Raw genomic sequence first — 12,337 nt, 5'->3', positions numbered from 1 at the left:
GTACAGATACTGTACTTAAGTACAGTACTCAAGTAAATGTACTTTGTTACTGTCCACCACTGGGAATAAGGAAGACATAAGGTTTATGAAAAGCTTAGTATTGTTGAATATTTACATTATTAACAATTTGCAATGTGTAATGTGTAAGATGTCCCTGACAGGATCTAATTCTCTCACAGTCCATGTCTGAACAGTAATTATATTTTTTAAATGCTGGAGCTCTAATAGTACAAATTCCTGATACAATGTTAAAAACATGAGAATTGTATTCTCTTCCCGCCCCAAAATTTATCAAATTGAAATATTACCCTGCTCCCTTATCCTGACCATTTGTCATGGAATCACTATTCGCAAGTTTATAATATGCTACAGTTTCATGCATGTCCCTTTGTCTTGGTCCAGTTCAAGGCTTCACTGATTCACATTGCATTTCTCTGCATACTTGACTTGATGTTTTTGTAGAAAATTATTTTTATCCCAGGGCCATATCCTGGTGTATTTATTAGACCTGTCAGGATTTCTTTCAGAAAATGAAAAGAAGTTGTGCTGAAATTTATTATAAATGTTTAATGTACAGCTTAGAATATGATAAACTGTTTTATTGCAGCTTCATGAAGTTTTGTCAGTGAGTCTGCTGAGATGTTTCATTTCATATCAAAAATGACTAATTATACACTAATGTTATTTCTAATAAATGAGATATAACTGGTGTCCAAACGTTTCAAACAATATGAGTTTTAAGGCTCATTGTTACCCTACTGTATCTCTGCTTACACCCTTGAAGTCAAGGTATTTTTTCAATACTGTATGTCTATGTTTTTGCCACTAGATGGACACCTAAGACTACTATTTATCCAGATCAATGATGTGGTACTTTGTGAGTCATATTTAACTATTTACAGGGTTACTGCTTTTTTATATTATCATTTGATATTCATGTTGAAATTTGATCTGGTATAAGAATGATTAACATCTTCTACAAGCTGTATTGTAACTTTGTGGACAGTGTGGCACTTTAAACATTCCTTTTCATTATTCTTCAAAAAATTAATTCCAACAACCAACCCACAACTCCATCATATACAGAGCTATAGTACACACAACCTATACTCACTGTTTAAGGTGTTAATTAAAAATTCAAAGCAGTGGTTCTCAACCTGGGGGTTGGGACCCCAAAGGGGATGTGAGATCATTTCCGGGGTCACCAAATGATTGTTGAAAATAGAGAAAAATGATATTGTGGCAAGCAGCATGGAATGTGAGCCGGGAGGCAGCTCTCAGCTATGTCAATTCCCTTATGACATTATAAATAATTAAAGGACAAGCACAAAAACATGCAACATACAGCTGGGGTCAAGAAACATAACAGCTGCTTCACCGATGGTTAAAACAATAAACCAGCAAAAGAATGAAAATTACCGACATAAACCTCAACAGACATAAACATAAACAAAAAGTAACAATTGCATTTTGTAACATAAAATAGCTACCTTAACAAATTACTCAGACCAGCAAGCATGATGGGAAATGAGGACTGTATTTTAGACTGGGGAATGGTTTTGACATTTTATCTCCTATGGTAGTGATACAATTTGCTTAGAATAAATTTTATTTAGTATGTTTGTGACAATCAAAGGGTTTGAGCAAAATGACAATTGCATGGATGACTTTCTTCAACATGGATTTGTAACTGATTATTCTCAGCTGACTCACAAAGGCTGAGAACCACTGATTGCAGAGGATATTACCTTACCTGGGGACACTGAGGCATTTATTTTACCTGACTGGACAGATACTTTTATAGAAGCAAAGAGGGCAGATTAGATTTTTATCTGTAGAAGTAAGTCTTGCAAAAGGAAATACTATAGATAAATAACTTAAAAAATAAATACATTTTTAAAAACCCAGGACATTACATAGGAAAGTCAATATATAGAGGAACAAAATTTAAAACAGATTTCACACTTTACATTTCACATTTTACAAATAAATTATTGCCAAAATGTATTTTTGGTACATTTATTAGCACATAACATAATTAATCAAATTATTTAGTCATTTTTGGTTTTGGCAGTTTAAGTCATATTAAGGCATATTCTACTGGCCAAAAACGGTAAAGCTGACCCGGACATTTCTTGCGAACTGATCTCATCATAATAGCTTTGTATCACACTCATGCTGGACATTGAACGCACCGCTGCCATTGGACTTTTGCATGAGACATCCAGATTTCCAACCACAAGAGGAAGTAGTGGACGCAGCACGGTAAGGACGCATGTGCAGCGTCTGCTTGAATCTGATTGGTCCGTTTCAAACTCAAGACCGCGGCTGTGTTGTTGTGTTTAGTTAGCTCGACGTTAGTTAGCGGTAGCACGCAAGAGATTCTTCTGTCCCAGTAGCTCGCTAATGTCCCAAATATAACAGCCAGGTAAGTGTTTTTGTTGAGTAACACTCCAGCTGGACTGTCGTAATTGAGCTATTTTCATGAAAGTAAACGGGCATGTTTTACAATGTTACAAGTGTCAGTTGACAGGTGGGTCTGATAATCAGCTGAAAGTTTCCTGCTAACAGGCTAGCTTGTCACCTAGCTTAACCACGAAACGTGTAGTTTAGTTAACGCTAGCATGTTAAAAAGAAAGAAACAAACAAACAAACAAAAAAAAAAACGCTAAATGATCTTATATATTGACTGAAAAGGGCACATTTGACTAGAGCTCAGTAATAACTCCCACATCATCTTACTACGCTTTCTTTTGACACGTTAACGTTTACCTGAAGATAATACCAGAACATTTTCAGTTGAATCACTGCACTCAAGTTAACAAAGCTGATTCAAGAGCTGCTTGATTAATAACTTAACTATATGCTGAATTCACGGTAAAGCCCCTGACCAATTGTGTCACCAAATGTGTTCAGTGCAATAGAAAGTCGGTGTTGCCAGACTGGTTTGATGTTTCACTGCCCAGTAATTGCTCAAAATCCGCTTAAATAGATACAAACAGACCACATAATTTTATTCAGTCATAAACTGTAGCAGCAGTATTGGTCTATGGGAGTAGTATTGCACTTCATTACAATTTTTCCAATATGATATAACAATAATAACGATAAAATAGCATTTCAAGCGTTCACAAATGTGCAAGGAGGCTACAATGCAACTAAAAGTTTATTTATTTTTTTGACCATTTCCGACCCCTGCCTTAAAAACAAAAAATAAAAGGACAGCTTAGATAACAAAATGTTTTATTTAACTTCAAAATTGCAACAATCTTTGACAGTATTCCAACTTCAAGTGTACCCTCCACACACACACTCTCACACTCTCACACACACACACACACACACACACACACACACACACACACACACACACACACACACAAGGAATGGTAGAGAATCACAGTATTCAAGTAATGATGTAATGTTGCAAGCAAAAAGGCACTCAATACAAATTCTGAGATCTTGTTCTGCCAGGAGCCCAAATTTGATGGCCAGTCAGGTGAACAACTATGTTTTTGCTGATCCTTATTTAATTTTCAGGTAATGTGTTTCAGACATCATCAGACACTTTTCATTGCTGTTTTGGTAGATAATGTGGTAATTTGCTGAACCAAATTCCATTCTAAAAGCACTTTTTTTGTGTTAGGGTTGCATTTTTTCACATTAAAAACTTTATATACCCCATCACTGAGAATCTTTTCTGATTCTCTTCAATCTACGAGCATAATCGACACACTTGTCATTTACTCAGTAACATCATTAATTAACCTGTGATGAAGTGTTTGCTACAGACACACATATTGACTCACTGCTTTTACTGTGTTTGACACGCGATGCATGGCTGCTTTCATCCATATTTTTAATATAATGTACGTTATAATGCATTTAAGAACTAGGGGTGGGAGAAACAATTGATTGATAAATGCATTGTAATTCTCCATTGAAAGGTTATAAATCAGGTTAATAATTGGCAATGAAAAATCCAATTCTTGACGACATGATCACATATATCTATGTATTTTATGACTGAACCATTTGGGTGGTGAAACATAACAAATGTAAATGTGTATTGTGTTTACATTATAAACTCCTACTACTTCTTTAATTTTGGTGAGGTTGGCTGAGTGAGCAACTGCAGATGGATACAATCTGTTTGGCACCCCATAGCTTAGAAGCTTAACATTTTGATGCATCAGAATGCATTGATCATCATTTCATAATCACACCCTGTGAACTGGAATAGAATTGAGTCATAAGGTGCTAATAAAAACTCAGCCTATGGTAAACTGGCCCAAATCCTGTCCACCCGCACAGGCCCATTTTAACCCCAAAGCAGCCCAAGTGGGTGGAAAACTGCCAAATCTTGCAACATTGTACAAAAGTGCTAATGCTATTGAAGTTTATTGAAAGATGTGATGTAATACTTACTGTCCAAAGGAAGCTGAAGCTAGCTCAACATGCTGCCATTAGCTAGACTGTTTGGGTAAACATTGTCCTTGTGTGTTGCAGGATGATGGAATCATGCCTGAGTGACAAGGCTGACAAACAGGAACAGGTGGATGTTGATGATATGAAGAGCAATCTCTCATCAGAATTCATCACCTTACCAGACTTACAGGTAAACCCGGTAATGACGGGGCAGTTCACAGTGACACTGCCAGTGCTTTTGCCCACAATAATGATAATGCTATTACCCTACAGTTGACTATGCAGGGCTCTATGTTAACTTTTTTTGCTCATAACGCTGTTGGTACAGCGGCTGAAAGTCTTGTAGTACAGGCATGAGTACAAATCATCTGTTACATCTCTGAAAGCCACCACAAGTAGCACAATTCATCACTTAAACAGACATGTGACTGGCAAAGGACACTGAGCCTCATTCACTAATATCTTTGTAAGTTTTTTTCTCAAATGTATTTTTAAGAAAGATCCTAAGAAGTCAGATTCATGAATGTGTCCTCAGATGGCAGAATATTTTCTGTGTTCATATAATGATGAATGCCATTGCCATCCTGGACAAACCCAGAAATTAATACACATTCAAACAAAATAAAGATGTGCACTGACACTGTCTTTTATTTTTATGTGATGTGTTCCTCTCTTGAGATCATTTGTAAGCCATAAGTAATCACACTGTAAAGACAAGTTACTTATTTTAAAAGTCTATAATGCTTTGTAAAATATCGTAATTAATTATTCAAATATTAATTTTAAAAATATAGGCAAATCAGCACTCAAATGCATGTAAGTGTACTGTACCTCACACAAGAAAACACTGGTGAATGCCACAATCTTAAAACAGCTTAAATGAGTTTTAAGAAGAAATTTCTTCTTAAGACTGTTTGGTAAATGAGGCCCATTGATGCTGTATACTGAGCATGCAAATCTGACAAATGTCTTTTTTTGTCCATAGTAGTAAATTGCAGAGACACGAAACATCTTGCTACACAAAACATCATATATTACACAGTAGGGGTGGGAATCTTTGGGCACCTGCCGATTCGATTACGATTACGATTCAGGGGCTACGATTCGATTATAAAACGATTATTGATGCATCTTTATGTATATTGATGCACTTTTTCACAAACACATTTCTTTTTGTCTCACTGAATAAGCATTCGTCACTTGCAATTTTTAAAAACAGCGCATTTGTAATAAGAATTCATTTCGATTATATTTTATTAAACTATTGGAAATATGTGCAAACTGGAAAGTACCAACAGTAGCCACTAGTAGCCGCAGCAACAGCAGCCTGCCGTCTCCCCGACTCCTCCGTCGGGTGGAATCGAGTTACGGCTTCTCATGTTTGTTGTGTTGCCAAAGTATTTTATTTTAGCTCGACACAGCTTACATATAACGTGGCTCTTGTCCAGTTCGCTTCCGCCGTCGACGTTGTAGAAGCCGAAGTGTTTCCACGCGGCTGCTTTTAAATTAGAAGGAGCTGTTCGGACCTCATGGCGAGGTGGCTGCCGGTCGGCCATGTTTGTTTTCCGCTGTGCACGTGTCGCTCCAGGTGCGCGTCCCAAAGTGTCCCGGCGATGACGCGTACCGCGCTTCTTAGTTCCACATTATTTAGAAGCTTCTGTATCACTTTAATTAACAGATTTAAATAATCGAAATTTGGACGTTTGTGAATCGATTCAGATTCGTCCACGTCCGAATCGCGATGCATCTAAGAATCGGAAATTTCCCCCACCCCTATTACACAGTATTAAAAAATCTCAGTAAACCTAATGCTAAAAAATGTAGTCTTTTACTTTCCCCTTGCTGTTTTTGATGAAACCCTGATGTGTTGTGCAGCATTCCAGCACTGAGGAGAGAGAACACCTTCAGGTCTATCTCCGCATCCGACCCTTCACCTCAGCAGAGAGATGTAATGGAGAGTCACAGGTAAAAATGAAGAAAAATCAAATACTTCATATGCAGGAACTTGATCAGAAACGATTTCCAGTGTGCATGGTAGCTGCTTGATTTTATGATTGTCAAAACTCTATTTATGGTAGTTACTGAAAACATGCTGACTTGACAGCTGACTTTGCTTTACAGTCCAAAATTTCAAATTCCTCTGATAGTTTTGTGGATTTTCTTGCAGATATTTGAAATAGATTTAACCAAAAACAGAATAATTCTGAAAGACAGATAAATGTTTTTTCTTTTCTGTCTCCCTCCTTTTTCAATAACAGAACTGTGTTACCCTTGAGCCCCCTGACACAGTTCTGTTGAAGCCTCCCAGTTTGTCTCTCTCAGCGAGGCTCAGCACCGACAGGCCCCTTCCACAGACTGGACAGCGCTTCCAGTTCTCTCAGGTTGGTGTTTCCCAGCAGATAAGAAAGCCAAAAAAGTTCACTTCCTCTGACCACAGAAAGCTTCATCATCTTTTCTGAGACCTGATGTTCTCTTATTGAATGTGTTGTCATTATTTTGAGTATGTATCTATTATTGATAAGCTTTTTTCCCTCCCTTTAATAGGTGTATGGCCCTGAGACGACACAGAGGGAGCTCTTTCAAGGCACAGTGAAGGATTTGGTGAAAGATGTTCTTGAAGGGGGAAACTCTCTAGTTTTCACTTATGGAGTCACCAACGCTGGGAAGACCTTCACATTCTTAGGTCCGTTTCACTCTTTTACATTTAAAAGGATAGTTTTGGTTATTAGAAATGTGGCTGTATGAGGCACTTATCCATGGTAACTGCAATAGATGGCAGTGGACACGCCCCCAGTTTAGAGAAGCTGAGAGGAGGACCAGCAGGGAAGCTAAGCAATGTACTGCTGTGGACAGAGTCAGGAACAAAATGTATTTTAGCCATCTTCATCAGCCATAACTGCTAAATAGATTTATGCAGCATGATCAGATTTATGAGCTGTGCCAGGCATCGCTGGTCTCAGCAGCAAGTTCCCGTTTAACTGTACAATATGGCTATATCTGTATCTCTCATAAGTCCTGAACATTTGTGGGAGACATCATTGAGACATCCATTTTCATTGGTGATGGTTAGTAGGGGTGCAAAGGATCAAAAAACTCATGGTTTGGATTGTATCACGGTTTTGAGTCACGGATCGGATCATTTTTCAGATCAGCAAAAAAGAAAAAAGTGGTGGGATTAGGGTTAAATTATTTTAAAAATGTACTTGTGTTTGACCTTTGTCTGTCTGTAATTATCACCATAGTTATGTAATGTAATAATAATGATAATAGTAATGATAATGGTAATAATATTAAACTTCAAACTTATACAGTGCTGTACTATGTATATACTATACATATATTAGATCATTATACACTGTACAGTATAATACACAACTACGCTCTGTGGTCTGGCTCAATGTCCCACCTACAGCAGCACATCTAATTGGTTAGAAGTCATGATCAATCAGCAGACACACTGTGTCACAGACGGGGTGAGACAGAGCTGCAGCGGTGAGCAGAGAGGAGCTGTGTAGAAATTGACATCAAAGTTTCAATAAACATCACAGTTTTATGATCTGTTTCTTTGGTGATAGCATAGTTACATCAGTGAAAAAAGTTACGGTCTGGATTTCGCTCAAGGTGATGTGACGGCTTTTAAATCAGTCGCTCTTCACAGAGATGCAGTCTGATGTAGTCCGCGGATCACATGCGTGCCGAACCGTAGAGGGCGATCCGTACGGAACACGGGTCAACTGCGATCCGTCGCACCCCTAATGGTTAGCCTATACTTTATCCACACCCCTTCATAACTCTAACTGTTTATTTTAGGCACTTTATTGGAATCATCATTGGACTCAGCAGAGCTCCTTTTTCATTGGTGATGGTTAGCCTATACTTTTCCCACACCTTTCTCCGTAACGCATGAACTGTTTGTCCTGGAGCCTTGCTTCTTTTTTCCATTGCTGTGACCTAAACCCACTCCTTTTGAGGTGTTTGTTAGACCAAGTGATACAGCTGAAAAGTCTGTCACAATAGTGAAGTTCAATATTGGTAGATGACAATAATCAAATATGTAGTTTGTGATTGATGACATGTTGTGTGTTAAATAAATAAATGTATAAATAAATTTAAAAATGAAAACAGCATTTTGATAGTTGGCCCTCCACCTATATCTTCGGGGGTCTGGATGTGATGACAGCAGGCTGAGCACAACATCCCTCTCCTCAGCAATGCTTTCCAACTCCTCTACCTCGGCTGGCTACTTGTGATGCTTATCAGTGGTCTTACTCCAAGCTCCCTCTAAATGTCCAATTGGCTCTTAAATGGTTTCAGAGTTACCTCAGTGACAGGCAGCAGTGTGTTTCCGTTTGAAATGTTAAATTTGAATTTATCCAAATAGCAAAAGATGTCCCGCAAGGCTGAATTCTGGGGACTGTTCTGTTTTCGATTTACATCAATGATATTACCTCAGTTGTCTCTGGGTGTAATATCCATCTTTATGCAGATGACACTGTTTTGTACTGTATTGCCAATGATGCACACTCAGCCATAAAATCCCTCCAACACTGCTGTCCTGATCTACAAGTTGCACTCATTAATCATAAACTGGTTCTCAATGCTGGCCAAATAAATTTATGTTGTTCACCAGATCAAAAAATAGTATCCATACAACCTCATCATTTCTACCAGCTATGGTATATTGAAAGGGTCACTGTGTATATGAACCTTTGTATTTGGTTAGATGATAAATTAACCTTTGAACATCATATTTCTAAGATGGTGAATTCTTTACGAATTAAAATAGGGACTAGGGTGATATTCTGTACATGCATGCCTCTGCTGCGACTCTTAAACCCCTGGGCTCTGTCTAAGGTTGGGTGGCCATCTCTTGCTGTAAGACGTGAAAGACGCTGGGTTTTATTTATTTATAAAGCTCTTATTGGTATTTTACCTTCTTATATCAGTTCCATGCTTTCTTTTAATGTGGGTTCTTATTGGACTCGGTCCAGTGATTGGATTACACTGCAGGTGCCAGTTGTTTTTACCGAACTTGGAAAATCCAGTTTCTCATATTGTGCACCTGCAAGGTGGAACAACATGCAGAACCATTTAAAGCTTTCATCATTTTTATCCATAGGGCAATTTAAATCTTTAACTGTTTTACATTTTACCTCTAGGTGTTCGTGTTTTACCTGATTAATGTGTTTTACATTTTAACCATTTTATTCATTATTGATGCTTTTATTAATTAGTAATTTTTTATTTTATTTGTTTTTTTTTAAACATTTTTAATTGCAGTTTTATTGTGGTTTTTTTTTTAATTCTGGTTACCACTCTTATGTAAGTTCTCTTCGGCTTTCTTTATTTTCTATTGTTTTACTCGGCTACATTGTAAATGAGGTCTCTACCTCAATGTATTTCTGAGTTTAAATATAGGTTGATTGAATGAATGAATAAATGAATGAGTTTAACTGTGTGAATGTGATCAGGGTGTTGCTGTTCCTGAGCCCCTACCAGCTGCTGTCTGCCCCTGCATTTTCATGGCTTAGATGGCAATACCATGAGGAGGAAATGCCTCTTTTGTATTTCAGACATATTTCTTGTATTTAAATGATGATGATGATGGTGAATTACCTAAACTTGCAGCAATATGCTCTTGTCACCTCAGGTCCAGATGCTGATGCTGGTATCCTGCCCAGGTCTCTTGATGTCATTTTCAGCAGCATTGATGAACAGGTTTTCACTGGGATGAGCATCAAGCCTCACCGCTGCAGAGAGTTCACAAGGCTCACCACGAAGCAGCAGGCTGAGGAAGCATTGTTCAAGAGAAACCTCTTCAGACAACTTAAAGAGGTAACCTGTCTGCCAGAGGCGGGCACAGAGGTTGAGACAAAGGTTATCAAAGTATTGATACTTCAGTACTTTTCAATACCACATTGTTTAAAACAATACAATACAAACATTCAATTGTATCTAAACTACTGAAGCTGTGAAAAAGAAAAGATCTCCATCAAGATCTTGTCCTGCCTGAAAGTTGACTTTTTCTATACCAACACTGTGTGCAGATGTCAGTTTAAAAAAAAGAAAGAAAGAAAAATATATTGTAGCTCAGGATGGATGAGAGCAGCCATATCTCACGTCCTTGTCCCACACCTTCCTTTGGGTTAACATAAGCTCTGTAGAAGCAGCCATTCAGTATTTGTGTCACAAAGACTTAATCACAAGTTGTTTTATTTATTTGATTTGATTTGATGTTACTGAGTGATAGACTTGAGTCAGTTGTTCCTGTGGATTGAACTAAATCTGAAAAGAGTCTTAGTGATGCTGTAACTTGGAACATGTGTGGTTTTCACTCAGAAAGGGGCAGCAGCATGACACACAAGCAGAGTACCTGGAGAGGTTGCTCTCAACCATGCATGATGTGGAATTTTTTCAGCTGTTGCCAATAATCGATAATTACCAGCTTCTCATGGCCAATACCAAGAAGAAAACCCATAATTTAACTTATTGCATTTCAGAAAGAAGTTCATATAACCTGTAGTTTCTGCACACCTGTAATTAAGAAAGGCTCAGATGTAGTGAGCAAAGATGAATGATTTAATATTTCACAGCTCTGACTGAACCAAATCTGACATCACAATTAGAAAAAAAACAAAGAACAGTTCTGACTCTTCAAATGTTCAGTTAGTTTTTCTAGTTAACTTCATCAACGGGTTTCTTAAATATGCTTTAGTTTTTATAGAACATTTCCCAAAGAATTCAAATTAAATGCTTTGACATAATCTGTCTAATCAGATATTAGTAGCCGATATGTATCGACTAATATAATCTGTCACCAATGTAAACTGATACAGCTGGATAGGCACCTGAAAGGCCCAAAGGAAGTTTGTGGGACTGCAGTGTTGTGTTGGCCAAGGCTTGCAGCGTGGGGATAAAACTTTGTGGCCACAGGGGGCAGACAACATGCAATATTTGTTGGCCACAGAAGCACTATCGGCCAGGAGGGGCGTGAAACGAGAAGAAAATGAAGTGACTAAGTTGGTGGCTAAGTGATATTCACAGATTACATAACTATTGAAAAGAGACATTTTTGTATGGAGAGTAGCATTAGTATTGTATTGGATCTGGTGATACGATGCGTGTCATGGTTTTTTGGTTAGGATTCAATATATTTCAATATATTGTTATATTTTAAAACTGTCATAGTATAAAGAACACACCACCATATGCATAACATTTGACTGCAAGTTCCATTAACTTTTTATAGAATCCGATCAGGGAAGTTGGATAAAAACACTACTGTCTAGCAGTCAGGAGTTTAAACAGCACAAATGAACCACTGCCACAAATCATTGCATATAACACAATATAACAAAACAGTGTTTTGACAATCAATACAGTTTCCCAAACCATAATAATGCAGTACTCAACTTTTCCTTTCACCTCTAGTGGAGAGAAATCTATTGTAAAAATTAACATGGGCTGTCAATGAAATTTGGACTTTCTTTGTTGACCCTTATGATCATGTTGAAAGCATTCAGTGTACCCTTGGAGCACCCAGCCACCCCAGCGCACCCCAGCCCAGTCACCAGACATAAACTCTTAATGCCTTTGAAAATGTAGCTCAGGAGGACCTGCCTGTTCAGAGGTGCCCTATTTTGTACTGCTTTACAAATGTTTGTCTTGTATGTCTAGGCACTTTTGTGCAACAGTCAGTACTGTCTAAGTACACTTAATGTAATCAACCTATTAAAGAATTTGTGTCTTTGCATTTTTAACATCTTTACTCTTTGCCTTTTAGAGTGAGAGGAGCAATACCAGCCTGTTGAACTCGACCAATAGGACTCTCCTTGAAGGCAAGATTTACTCTTTTTATTTATTATCTCTTAATTAGTTCCTGGTTGTTTTTCTGTTAGTCTGTTAGTTA

The 12,337-nt window shown here is 37.8% G+C and overlaps 1 protein-coding gene across 1 annotated transcript in view; it reads left to right on the top strand.

Annotated features, from left to right (window-relative positions):
• Nucleotides 1–2,289: 2,289 nt before the first annotated feature.
• The window catches only part of kif20ba (kinesin family member 20Ba), an 83,021-nt gene continuing 72,973 nt past the window's right edge, over nt 2,290–12,337 (top strand). The window contains exons 1-7 of the mRNA XM_084736075.1: nt 2,290–2,428; nt 4,510–4,618; nt 6,304–6,393; nt 6,687–6,809; nt 6,973–7,111; nt 10,079–10,263; nt 12,212–12,266. Of these exons, the coding sequence (XP_084592201.1) occupies nt 4,511–4,618; nt 6,304–6,393; nt 6,687–6,809; nt 6,973–7,111; nt 10,079–10,263; nt 12,212–12,266 (700 nt within the window). The 5' untranslated portion in view covers nt 2,290–2,428; nt 4,510. The remainder of the gene's footprint in view (nt 2,429–4,509; nt 4,619–6,303; nt 6,394–6,686; nt 6,810–6,972; nt 7,112–10,078; nt 10,264–12,211; nt 12,267–12,337) is intronic.

Source organism: Lutjanus erythropterus, chromosome 14 (genome assembly GCF_056507025.1).
Source record: "Lutjanus erythropterus isolate fLutEry1 chromosome 14, fLutEry1.hap2, whole genome shotgun sequence".
NCBI classification, from domain to species: Eukaryota; Metazoa; Chordata; class Actinopteri; order Lutjaniformes; family Lutjanidae; genus Lutjanus; species Lutjanus erythropterus.
This window is presented reverse-complemented; position numbering and strand designations above follow the sequence as displayed.